The 14952-nt window shown below is 21.6% G+C and overlaps 1 protein-coding gene across 5 annotated transcripts in view; it reads left to right on the top strand.

Annotated features, from left to right (window-relative positions):
• The window catches only part of LOC129613111 (broad-complex core protein isoforms 1/2/3/4/5), a 160081-nt gene that overhangs the window by 82203 nt on the left and 62926 nt on the right, over positions 1-14952 (top strand). For all 5 annotated transcript variants that reach the window (XM_055527044.1, XM_055527043.1, XM_055527041.1 and 2 more), the window contains exon 2: positions 5627-5827. In XM_055527044.1, the coding sequence (XP_055383019.1) occupies positions 5642-5827 (186 nt within the window). In that variant the 5' untranslated portion in view covers positions 5627-5641. The remainder of the gene's footprint in view (positions 1-5626; positions 5828-14952) is intronic.

Genomic DNA, 14952 nt, shown 5'->3' with positions numbered 1-14952 from the left:
TGATTCTATCCGATCTCCTTCTCTATACTCTTTGGAATTTGTTCCTTTTTTTTTTACTTTTTCTTCTACCATTAGATCCGTTAACTAAAATCTAATTCTTCTAATTACCTAAAAAAAAACAAGGAATAAAAATAAATAAAAACAAAAATGTTTAATTAAAAAATTAAGGATCTCTCATATTCTCATACTTTTCCTTACTTTATCATCCTCTCTTCAATACAAAATTAAATAAGAAGAAAAAAACAAAACATACACCTAAGCCATTTTCACTCTTGACCCAAAAAAAAAGAAAGCAAAAAAAAATTAAGCTTTTTTTTTGTTTCATTCTTAGAAAACAACAAAAGATTAAAAAGGATTTAATGTTCTTAAGGAACTTAAATAGAAAAAAAAAGAAAAAAAAAAAGCACACAGAAGATTTAATCTTAGTTTTCTTTTCTTTTTTCTTTACTTATTATTTTAGATGCTTATATCTTAAAAAACTTCCTTTGATCATTAGAAAAAAAAATTTTTTTTTTAACTAATGTCTTCCATTATTATTTAAAGAATATAAAAATGTCGTCCATATTATTACAAACACTTTGATTAATTAGCAAAAATAAGGAATTTGTAAGGATAAAAAAAAGCAAGCAGAATTATGTTTGTACTTATATTTATTCTTCGTGTTTGTTTTTTTTTTTTACAAAAAAGAAGACCGGATAATGCAGAAGACATGTTGGGTCTTTTTAAATCTATATATAAATTCATTTTGAAAACGCAACAGCTATTTAATAGTTATTTAATTACAGATTGGATTGGAAAATTCAACTTTGATCCAATCGTATTTGAAATACCCACCTATTCCATAAAAATTTTCTAAATAGTTTACTTATTCGGAAAACTTCTTAAAGTCTTGAGTTAGATATAAATTTCAATTAATTGATTTTGAACAATTTATAGAAATTATGGAATTGCTTATAATATGTAATTCAGTTATAATATATGAGGGGCTCAGAAGCAAAGTGACCTAACCATCATTTCCAGAATTTTTGCCTTTTTGTTAGAAATCTATATAAAATTTTAGCCTAAACCCAAAATTTAATTTTCTTCAAAGTAAAATAGACCTAATTCACATATTGTGGCAAGATCTTTTGGATAGAGAATTAGGCCACATTGTTTCGGAGCCTCTCAAATTACATATTATAATCCTTTTTTAAAACAATAAAAAATGTATATTTTTTTGTTAGAGTTACGCAAGATTTTGGAAATTTTGTCATACAAGTTGCATATAAATGCTGAAAGGAAATCTGTTTTACAAAAATCATATAACATATTTATGTTATGATTTTCTCAAGAACAAATTTGGCTTGAAGACCTCCTACTATTTAAATACAAATTTCTTACTTCAATTATTTGTACTCTCTACTTCAATTATTTGTACTTTCTACTTCAATTATTTGTGTTCGTGTTTTACTTCTTCTTTTGAATTAACGGTACCAATAAAATTTTCTCTCTATTCAATTAATCATAAAAATTTTTCTCAATTAAATTTTATTATATAATAAAAATACAAATTGCATGTATGTATGTATTCTATTATTAGTAGCAACGGCCCTAAAAGTATGCAAAATTTTTTTAAATTAATTTGTAAAAATTTATTTAATAATAATTTTTACAATAGAGTACTAAAAATTCAACAAAAAACGAAAACAACAATAAAAATAATAAAATTGTCAAATATTAAATTAATTAAAAATGGCGGGTTGTAAAAACCAACACATTTACTGCTTTAGAATAAAAAAACATAAAAAATAAAACAAAAAAAATTTTAATATCCTTTTTTATACAAAACAAAATTCATCCCACACCTCCTCCACTTTCTCCATTTTCTGTTTCTTTTTCATTTTTCTTATTTCATTTTTGAATATCTCTCTATCCCTTTTTTTTCTTTATCATAATTTTAATTTTCCTAAACAAACACCTACTATTTGTACATATATACATACATTTACATATCTAAATAAAATTCTATTTGATCTAAATATTCTAAGCATTTATATATATATATATATAGGTACTTATATAAAGTTTCTATACAAATTCAAAAACATTAAAATTTATATTCATCTCTATCACTATCTCTTTCTATCTGTTTTTGTATTTGTTAAAATAATAAATAGTTCTTAACAAATCATTTTTAATTATCAAAAAAACTAGTGAAATTTTATATGTAATTACACAATATATACATACATATATATATTATGTATATATATGCATGTATATATATATATTTATCAATAGTTTTGTGTATAACTTTCTAAAAAAAAGGGATTTTCTTTACTTAGAAATTTCATTTGAAAAATTTACATACAACTATACTTACATATTACAATATATACTATACATATAATAATAATTATGAATGTATGTATATATAAATTCAACAAAAAATTATTTAAATATTCTTTTATATTAGAAAATATTTTCGCCGTACATATATACCCACGTATATAAAACAAAACGTACATAAAAACTTATTCCGCCTCTTAAAATTTCAAAAAAAAAAAATATGATAAGCAAAAATCCAAAAACAAAATAAAAGTATTCTGAAATATACAAAAACAAAAAATATAACAACAAAAAAATAGAGAAAGAAAACAAAATCCTTTTATTTTGCCGTCAAATGAAAACTCAATACGTATGTATGTAAATTTATAAAATATGAATAGATTTATTTACGTAGTACATATCCTTTGATATTCATATGTATGCATATATGTACATATACATTTATGTAATCATGTAAAAGTAATATGCAGTATATTTATAATTATGAATAGTTGTATACCATATATTTAATAACTGAAATGTTTAATAAGTTTTTAAAGGAAAAAAAAAGGAAAAAAATTATTTTAAGTTTTATTTTTTTTTTGCTAATATTTTTGTTTTTATTTATTATTCTAACAATATTAAATTGATCAGAGGTTCTCAAGATGAATTTGTCGTTCATATAAAAATAAATTAAATATGTGTAGTATTTCATATGTTAATATTTTATAGGGGTGACTACAATATTATCTCACAAATCGTCCGCACACTAGGACGGTCTTATGACAAGACAATTTATATTAGATTAGGTTAGGTCGACGCGACTACCGTAAGATACACATAGGCCAGAATGCCTCATGGTGATACCGCCGGATCTATAAAATCCCCCGCCCTCACGAGAACGAGCCTGGTCCCTTTAGAAACTAGCTAAACAGTATGTAGTAATTTCGTTGTAAATTTTAATAAATTAATTAAATTTATAAAGGAAATATTTTAAAAAATTGTAAAATTTTCTCACCCATTATTACTAATTCAGAAAGAAATTTGATTCCACCAATATGCTTAAAATTAGATTAAATACCATAGACACAACACTTATTTTTATTTATATACTTATCGTTTTTTTTGTTTTCTTCCCTAAACACGTTATTTTATTACGAGTAACACGCAAGATACCGACTATACCCTTAAGATTTTACTAAGATTTTTCCCTTATTATATTAGGTTTTTTCGTCTGCAAAACATTATATTATGAACATTATTCTGAAAATAATTCAATTTTAAGTTGTACAGCTTCTGCTACAATCACACTGTTCATTCATTATATTCTCCTCTCTCCCACAAAATTATAGCGCCATCAAAAAAGAGTATTAGAACACTAAAAACTTAAATTTCAATTAATACATCATTTATCAAATAAATTTTTGTGTTTGCCTAAGCCAACTAATTTCTGAGATTAAAGTTCTGAGATTAATAAATTTAGAAGTTAAAGTTAAAATTATATAAAAAATTGGTACAAAAATACATAAAAATCTTCGCAATATTGTTACCAGATATAAAAAAATTTTCTTAAAAAAAAAAATGTTAAAAACTGTAACAAAAGTTACTAAATGCAAAACAGATTGAGAATTGTAAATTAAGTAGAAACAGATTGAGAACTTTAATTCTAAATAATTACATATTAGACATTATTAATTAACGTGATAGTTGATAATTATGAGATTGATGTAGTGATTGCAATATTTTTACAATAAAAATGATGGTAATGACTGAAATTCCATTTTATATAAATATCTAAATAGAAATAAATTGATATAAGCTAATTAATTATTTATTAAAAAATTATATATTAAAATAAAATATTCTTGATGTAATATACTTAATGTTTTATACTTTAACAATATTAAGAAAATAAAATTTCGAACTCACGAAGAACTTTAATATTATAAAATAAATCAGAAAATCAATAATACGAGTATAATAAATACTCTGCTATATTTAGAAAAGATTTCATTGTAATCAATTCAAAATTTATAATATAAATTGAATTCTTAAACTAAATTGTACGAATATACAAAAAAAAATTCTTTTAAATGCTGATGCTCATCCTTTCATACAACAGAAAATTTTGAAAATAAATCAATAAAATTCAATATTGAAAAATTTTCACATAATTCAATTCGATTTATTAGAATACCAATATTACCATCCCTATTATTCTGAAAAAATAAATTCAATGACAGATATTTCATTTGATTATGTGTATAACAAGTAAACGTATATACATACATGTATAAAATTATACGAAATACATTATTATTACTATTTACAACTACTACTTACAAAACTAAAAAAAAATCAGTATAGATTTTTCATGTGATAAATCAAAAAAAAAAAAAATAAAAGAAGAAAAACTTAGTTAAAGTTTTCTATAGAAAATTTTCTTTTAATTTATTATTCTCTTTCATTTTGATTTTTGAATCTCTTTTCCTCTCTTTCTCATTTTTACTATTTTTTTTTTCTCTTTATTCCTTATATTTCATTATTATTTTTATTATTTTGGTACATTTTTTCATTTTATTTTCTATGTAATTCTGTTTGAATTGAATGATCAAAGAACAAATCAAAAAAAAAAAAAAATGGAAAAATTTGTAAAAATGAAAAATAATATCAAAACAATTACAAGTAAAAGAAATAACGGTGAAGAAGTCCTGTACATTTTTAATTATAATCTATAATATTTATTTTTCAGTGTGTGTAAACGATATAAACTTTTTATATTCTAATAACATTAATTATTATTATGATAGTGTTGTGACATTTGGAATTTTTCTTTGAATAAATCGATTTTTGGTTTTTATTAAAAAAAAAGTATTCATTTCTTAAATAAAAATTAGTAATTACTAAATTAAAATGGTATATGACTGAAATTTAAAGCACCATATAGAACAACAAGTGGACCAATCGATTAGCCGAAACGTGTAGTTCCAATCCTGTTTTTGTAATACGACTATTATTTTTTTTAATCCGATTTGTCCTACTCTCAAAATACCTGAAATAATAATTTAACAGCTTCAGATACAAAGTGAGAGAGTGGTGGTTAAACTTTGAAAAAAATGCCTTATTTTGGTTTAACAAAAATTTTCGAAAAAAAATGTAGTAAATCTATTACAATTACAAAAAACTTGTCAACACTTTTTTTTTTTAAATTAATTTTTAAAAATATAATTTTTATTATTATATTTGTATATATTTCTGATTTAAATTATGGTCTTTATTAAAAATTAATTGTTTTTTTTTCCTATTTTTTTCTTTATAGGAAAAAGTTGTCAAAATGGTGGACACACAACATTTTTGTCTGCGCTGGAATAATTATCAAAGCAGTATAACATCTGCTTTTGAGAATTTGCGCGATGACGAAGATTTTGTTGATGTTACATTAGCTTGTGATGGACGTAGCATAAAAGCACATCGTGTTGTTCTATCAGCATGCAGTCCATATTTTAGGGAACTTTTAAAGGTAAGTTTTTAATATTGTATTTATATAATATTTATTAATTAAAATTGATTTAATTAAATCATAAATAATTGAAATCGTAATAAAAGGATCTTTTAAGCAATTAGTTTGAATTATTTGAAAATTATTTAAAAATAGTGAAAACAATTTTTTTTTACTTTATTCCTTTAATAAATTATTAAACGACGTCTATCGTATATCATATAATATGTATAATATATTGAAAGGATTGCATACTTTTAGGGAGAGGGTAAAAATATGAAAAAGCACTAGAATAATAATTAAGTTATCATACACTTAAGAGAGTTGTGTTAAATTTTAAAATGAGTCCGACAAGTTGGTTTTATTCTCAGTTGTTTACAAAGTGATTAACTAAAATATTTGTAATAAGTATTTTCTTGTTAATACAGAAGCTTTTTATATTATATGGAAAATTTTCGGCAATCTACTCTGCCTAACAAGCAAGAACATAATAAAGAATCCTTTAACAAATTTTTTTTATTAAATCACAAACTTTTTAATTACAAATTTATGAATATTAAAATAACAAGACTTCTTCCTTTTTAATTGCATAAACACTTCACTATACATGCATGGAGGCACATACGCACTATGTGTTTGAATATTTTATACTTAATACTCTAATTTTTTTTTTAAAGTGTTATTAAAATTATTTTTCATTGAATTTTCCCTCTTTTATCCCATTAAATAGTTTATCACTTTATATTAAATTTTTTAATTCTTTTGTTTAAAATAAATTAAAATTTTAAATTCTTAAATTAATTTCATATTTATATCAAATGTATAACACTTTTCTTTTTAATTTATTTTTAAAATTCTTTCAAATTATTTCGTTAATAGCGTATATACTAAGTACATGTTATATGTGGTATATGTTTGCATTATTATTAAGACATTTTAAAAAGGTAAAAAAGAGAATTTTTTTTTAGTATTTAGAAATTGCGTTTCCTTACTTGTTTAATTTTTTCTTTTATTTATTATAAAACTTTAAAAAAATGAAAATTGTTTTTCATTGCAGTATATTTGTTGTGTTTTTAAATCATATTGCATGCACTTTTTATTTTATATTTTATTCTATTAAGAGGACTGTTATACACCATATACCATGCAAATGTTTTAAAAATTAAAATTATAACAAACAAATAATAAAGAGAAAAATTGCAAAAAAAACTTGTAACTTATGACTGAAGAAAAATGATTTTATTTATAATTTCTATCCCATGTCTTGCATATATATATAAATTCGTTATATATAATTACAACAATTACAAAATATATATATTTATTTATTTATTAAGAAAAAAACGGAATGTGAAGAAAAAGAAAATTATGTATCCAGTTTTTATATTTTTAATTTTAATTTGAAAATTATTTTTATTATTTCAAATATAAAGGGTGCCCGAAACTCAATGGTACACCCGAACCAAGTCTTAATAGAATTTTTTCAAACGAAAAAAAACCATTAAGAGAATTTTTACCGCTTTATACAGCCTTGAATTTCTTCTTTCTTTAAATCGGGAAGTTTTTATTTATCACTTATTTGATTGCTTATAACTTCGAAAAGAATATGGCAATTAAAATTAGCTTGATGAATTTATTTTAAAGCGCACAAAATTTTTTTTCTATAATATCTTTATCAGTAGAATTGAAGGTCCTTTTTAATTTATAAAATACTTAAATTCAGAATCAAAAAATTTGTTTTTTCAATTTTTCTTTTAATCGTTCTTTACTTATAACTACACGTCGGTAATCTAATCTAATGATGAATTCTGAACTTCATTTTGATATAACATAACATGTAACAAGTGCGAACGAATGAAATCATTTGAACAAAGTACGGAACACTCTGTATATAAATAATATGTACACATCTATAGGCATATTTTAAATAATAATGATATTGATAATGATGACGATTATGATTAACGATTAAAAATACCATCATAATTCTTCTATAATTTTATTTTTACACATCCACACATTCCCCCATAATACGGTTATAGTATATTAAATGTGAAAATCATCTTCGTTTAATCACCCATTTTCACTAATTTTTACATATAAAAATTTTCCTTTCCCGTTTTATTTTTTCTATTCTTTAAAAGGAGCATTTTATTTGTTTAATATTTTCCTCAATTTTCTTCTGATTTTCTTTTTTCATTTCTTATTGTATTTCACTATCTTATAACTAAAGATAGAAAGAAATTTATTTATTCTCCTTTATTATTATTAAATTGTAATACAAAAAAGAAAAATGTATGCATACTTTGAATAATTTTTTTATATTTTTTTGTCCTATATTTATTTTTTTTTTTTGTATCCTCTTTTCATTTATATTTGAAATTCCATCATCTTACAATATTCTAGTTTTATATTTTATAAATACATTGTGTACATATATGAATGTATAGTGTAAGTAGTTCAAAAATTATTGCGTGTTTTAAAGAGATTTGCAACCGCTATGCAGAAAGAACAAGAAGAAAAAATTTATAAATAGCAAAAAAAAAATAACAAATGACAAATAAACTGACGAAACAACGAATAAAATAAAATTATTATAATTTAAAGAATAACAAGAACAAAGAAAAAAATAAGAAAAATAAATTTAACATAACCTCAAACGGTTGTTAGCTATTTAACGGCTTTAAATGGATCAGAAAAATAAACAGAGAAAAAAAACGCAAGTTAAATTTTAAAGTAAGAAAAAGAAGAAGAAAAATGAAAACATTGCCTTTTTCTTTTTTTTTTTAAAATTATGAATCAAAAGTTTACAATTTTTGTTATAATAAAAATAAAAGTAAAAAACAATGACAGAAAATAGCAATGAAACTATAAAATAAAAATAAACAAACAAACATTAAAATTTATTGTAATTTTCTAAAAAAAAAACGGCACGAAAGAATTTTAAATTTTTTGTTGTTTTTACTCGTCGTCACATTTTATTTCATACTTTAATATACACGAGAATATGAAAAATTAGGGAATAATTAATGTAATTAAAGTGATTCAAATATTTGTATAATAATGGAATTTTTCCTCTAGGTGATTTATTTTAAAAATCTCAAATCTTAGAAAGTAAATTTGAATTAGAATTGGACATTGTAACCAAATTTATTTTCTAATACGTATAGTATTTAAAGAAAAATTTCTCGCAATTCCAAAATTAATTTTATAATATTTCCCAAAATATTGCATTATTCCAAAATATTTTATTTATGCCCACTACTTATCCCTCATTTACTGCCTTTTTCAACTATTGCCATGCAAATAGAATACAAATTTTATTTATACTTTAATATTGCAGTTTTTCTCTGTGTAAATTTCTTAAAATTTTTGCCCAAATCATCAAATTATCACATAAAATCGCATATAATGTATGTTAGAGAAAGAAAATAAAAAAAAACATTAAAAATATATTAAAAAAGCAAAAACTATAGTAAATATAATAATAAGAAAAGAAACAAAAAATTAAAATTACTAAAAATAGTAGGGTTTCAAAACTAAAAAGTTCTGCATAATAACAATTTTCAAAAAAAAACAAAAATATTTTAACATTTTAAAGAAATGAAACGCAAGAAAAAGAATCACAGTAAAAAAATGAACAAAATTTATAAATTTATACTTCTTTTTTCACCACACTATCAGAAATGTTCACCTCTTTTTCAACAATTTCTTGTTCCTTCCTTTTCTTCATATTTTTTCCCATTTTACATACGATTTATTTAACTTCAAGTATTAACATTTTTAATATAACAATACAGTTATATTTATAGAATACTTTGTACTTTGTTATATACAAAAAAAATTTTTTTTCATTTATTACATTAAAAAAATATCACATACATTCATAATAATATATATATTTAAATTACTAAACTGGTGCATAATATTTCAAAACACACAAGAATAAAATAATAGCAATGACACACCACCAATATACAAACTTGCATTCCTATATTTTGTGAATTACTACAATTTATTTTTTTTATTCTTATTATTTTAAGACTATAGTATACCATCAGTTAGAAATAAATTTTATGATTATAACAATTAAAAAAAAACACAAGACAAAATAAGAAATTTATAAACTTTTTCAGTTTTCATATATACCATTTGGTTTTAGAAAGAATAATAAAAAAAAAAAACAACAGGAGAGAAAAAATACCCAAGAAACCAAAACAGTAATTTTATAACCAGCAAACAAAGTATAGTATATAAAACATAAATATGCCAAAAAAAAAAAACTTAGCATTGCAGTGCATAAATTGCAGTATATAAATTATGAAGTGGAAAAAAAAATTCACAAAATTTTTAATATTGTTTCAAAATTATTTTCAATAATAGTAATGGGGTTTTCTTTAAAACTAAAGTGGTTAAGACAAAATATTAAATTTGAAATTATAATAATATTATAAAATTTTTGAGCAGCCGCTCGATAAGCATTTAGTTCTACTCAATTATTATATGTCACATGTCATTAATAATGTCCTCCATGTTGATTTTCTTCTTTATTATCATTTATTTCATATGAAATTCGAATTGTTTTATGCATATTCCATTTTTAATTTAATATTGCTCATTTTTGCACATTACAAAATGTCACTTCATTTCAGTTGTCATTTGTTTTTTTTTTAAATTAAATATTTTGCAATTCAATTTCTTACAAATTGACTCATATTGTTGGGGCTATTACATGGAAAAAACGTCTAAGTGAAAAAAAAAAATATTTTATGAGCAAATTGATAATTTTTATTAATTATTGGATAATTTAATTTAAATAATTTTTGCTTGTAATTCTATTAATTAATTTAATATAAATAAGTTGTATTATTGTGTTGTTGAAATTCTTTAAATAAATTATTACGTCACTTTAATGCTATAAACCTTGCCCAAATAATGTTTACATTATTTTCTTTTTTTAAATCAATGAACAATACAATAAAAAATATTGGAATAAAGCGCTAAATGGACAAAGGGATTTGGACTTACGTTTGCATTCTGACATTTTTTTTTTCGTTAACAAATCATAAAAATTTTAAATTTTTTGTTACTTATCTCCTATGTGCACTGTCAATATCGTCTTCTCTTAAGTTTCTAAGCCATAACAATAATCACAGTTGAAAATATGTGAAATTTATTTATGTTCTATCCGAGCAACTCGATTTTCGTCAAAATGTTAGTTAATCCCTTTGTCCATTTACCTCTTTATTATCTTCAAACCAAAAAAGAAAAAAACACAAAATTTAATAAAGACATGCTTATATTTTAAAATTTATCCTAAAATGTTATTAAAGCTTATGTCAATTTTATTAATTCTTAATTTTACTAAATTTTATTTTGTAATAAAAAAAAAATTTCAAAAAATTTATGCTTTTAATAAAATTTTAATTAAAATTGCATACCTGAAGGCGCACCAAAAATAAAATTTTCGTTTTTTTTTTTTTATAAATTTCTAAACGATTTAAAAATTTCTTTCAAACAAAATCGCTATTCTTTTATTTATAATATTTTCATATTTCTCTAAAGGGAAACTTAGAATTTATTGAAAGATAATAACTATAACATTAAAACAAAATTAAAAAAATACAGAAAAGGGAAAAAGGTTCTTTTATTGTACGAATTTTTTTTTTCTTGTATATTTTTGCCTCATCATCATTATTAAAATTATAACCGTCATCGCGATTTATGATTAAGCAAAAACTAAAAATAAAATTATATCAAAGAATTTAAAAAGGAATGGCACATAACCAATACAAACTTACATAAAACAAAATTAAAATACGAACATTCCTAAATCACCCAAATACTATTAAAACAACAATAATAAAAAGTTAAAAACGAGAACAAAAACAAAAAAAAACTTTGAAAAACTTTAAAATATCAAAGGGTTAAAAATAAAAAGTTTCACTTTTTTTTTCTCTTTTTTTCCTTTTTTTTTTTTTGTACAAAGAAATGAACTCATATATTAAATGAATAAAGGGTGGTAGGTAAAAAACAAACATTTTCATCCCATATAAAAGAAATATATGGGAACTATTCTTTGCCTATTTGTCTTTGTTGCTTTGCTTTTAACAAGTTATATAATACGAGCAAGTATACACACATATACATTAAAAGAAAAGATGAAATAAAGTCAAAGTAACTTTTATAGTTTTCTTTTTTTTTTCTACTTGTACAAAGTAATAATAACGCTTTTTGTGGTGCAGTAATAAACGCACATACTTATTATGCTTCAAATAATATTTTTGATAAATTTCAATATAAAATAGAGCGAAATTCCTCAATGAATTCCTTCAGTTCACAAAAAAAACAAAAACAAACCAAAATTATTGTAACCGAAAAAATAATTGTTTAAAAAACTTTCTATAATATTTGAGACTTATTTCATATTTTTATTAAAGATTATTTGTTTATACTTTTTTTTTTTTTACCTTACCCATCAATTTTCTTTTGATCTTAAAATATTTTTGCAAAAAATTTTTGAACCATGAAAAATTTGTTAAATTTTTTTCAAATTTTCTAATTTTTTTTATTGATTAAAAAGCAAAGGTTCTTTGCGGAGCTGAAAGAAAGCTTCAAGATTATTTATAATTATTTATAAGATTAATTCTCTAAAAATTTCCAAAACCCGATAAGCGACTTTTTGGCCAACTTGAGTTAGTGATAAAAATGAAACGCTAAAGAATCAATGTTTGCTTTATCAATACTCCATGAGTAAATCAAGAAATAAAAATATTAAAGATTGTTCAAACAATAACTAGACAATCCTAACTAATCAATTTTACAAAATTACAGAGCCCGATATCTTATCAGGATTTGCAAAATTTTTGATATCGGGATTTGGCTAATTTCCACAGAATTTAGATTCAATTAGCGTGAAATTTTTTCACTTTTGGTAATTCGTAATTTCCTTAACAATCGAAAATTCAATAAAATGTATGATCTATAGTCCTAAATTATTTTAATAATTTTTTAAAACAAAAATTAATTAAACTTGCTCTACACCATGGAAAAAAAATAAAATATAAAATAATTTTTGTTTTTCTTACTAAATTCATCGATAACATTGAAATTTTGTTGCATCTTCGAAAAATTCGGATAAAAAAATAAAATAAATTTCTATTTATTTTAAATGAGAGAGAAATTTCGTCTAATATCTTCACATTTTCATTTAGGAATGAAATCTCTTTGTATTATTTACTGTACGTCTAACACTATTAAAAAAAACTATGACATTTTCACTCCAATGTTTCCGTGTTATTTTAATCCGTTTTTGAAAATATCTTCCTCCAACTCATTCAATATTGACAAAGGTCTGAAATGAATGCATTATTCAAAATTGCTTTCATTTTTATGTTCTAAATAGTTACATTAGACTACAATGTCATATTGGTAAAAAGGAAGAGCAAAATTTTTTTAAAAACAAAAATCATAAAAGAAATTCAAAAGTTAAAGAAAAGAAGTTAAACAACAAAAAACGCGAAAAAAAAATAACAATCACATATAAGATAGAAAAACTTTTTGACTTTTCGAAAATTTTCATATAATTTTCATCGCTGCACTCTACTCTTGTTACACCATCCCTCATGTCAGCAAAAAAAAAATTTTTTTATCTATACACCGCATTTTTTTTTCTTTTTGCATTTCTCCCTTTATGCATTTTTCTTTTATTGCAAAAATATTTCATTAACGACTTTTCATGGAAAACGGAAACTATTTTCCTTTTTTCTTTTTATTTATGTTTTGCTTCTTTCCTCTAAAATCATATATTTTTTGTTTATGATTTTCATGATGTGTGTGTGTGTGTGTGTGTGTGTGTATGTGTATATATTTTTTGTTGTTTTGTTAATTTAGAAAATAATATACACATTGGGAGTTTAAAATAAGTAACAAAAGAAGAAGAAAAAAATTATTGCATTTCGAAATAAAAGAAAAACTTTACTTTTATTTCTTATTTTGATGTTATAAAAAGAAACTTTGAAAAAATATTAATAATATTTTAAATAAAACTTAAACTCTTTCAATAATATACTCGTTATATATCATTGTTAACTTACATGTATATTAGAGTAAAATATAGAATTCAAATATGAATTTCAAAAAAACTTTTCTTTAATAAAAATTTTACATTACTTGTACTTTATTGCTTTGTATTTAAAAATTATGAATTTTAAAAATGCAATGATTTAACAATATTAGGGTTCCTTATATATTAAGGAAAATATACATAATATACGTGTATAAAATATATAGCAAAATATTCGAGAACATAATTCTAATAAATATAAAGAAGGATTTCATAAAACTTTTTATTAAAAATAAATTTCAAATATTTTGCTAACAATATTTTTGTTATAATTTTAATAATTATTATAACAATTCATGCGATTTTTATTTATTATACAGAATTTTTTTTTTTAAATTTTCACTTTATTTATAAAATAATTTTGAATAACTGTTTGTATTAAATAGATGAACGTAACATTATTTCTAATTTTATTCAAATATATTGCATACATTTAGGATTATGTATGATATAGATATAAGTTTGAATAAGCAATAGCAACATTTTGTAATACAAACTATATCATACAAAATGTATTTAAGTTTGAGATGGTAATAGCTTAAATTCTCAATTAAGTTTGAGTAAAATTAAATATGAGTTGAGTGAAAAATGTAATAATGATATTTTATTATTGTCTTATCAGTAATTTAATCTCTTATTTTTGAATTAGAAAATTCTTTTCACAATTTATTAAAATTTTTTCTTATTTAATAGCTATATTGTTAAATATTATAAATTATTATATTTTTTGTAATAATTTATTGAATTTTCAAAAAAATATTTGTTAAAATATAAAAAAACTTGTGGTGGTGCTGAATATCTTGTGTATGTAATATTTTTGACCTTTAATGAAGAAATACCGCCCCCTCGTATATAAAAAATTTTCAATTCAATGTTTTACAATATTTCAAAATCTTTTATTATAAAATGTACCCATAAATATGAATTATACACTTATTTAAAATTTAAGTTAACCACAGAAAAAAAAATAATAACAAAAATATAAAAAAATTAACAAGGATTAAAGTAAAATTTTTCACTT

This window comes from Condylostylus longicornis, unplaced genomic scaffold (genome assembly GCF_029603195.1).
Source record: "Condylostylus longicornis isolate FDR11 unplaced genomic scaffold, ASM2960319v2 ptg000081l, whole genome shotgun sequence".
In the NCBI taxonomy this organism is placed as follows: domain Eukaryota; kingdom Metazoa; phylum Arthropoda; class Insecta; order Diptera; family Dolichopodidae; genus Condylostylus; species Condylostylus longicornis.
Note: the sequence above shows the minus strand (reverse complement) of the source record. Positions and strands in the feature narration are given on the sequence as shown.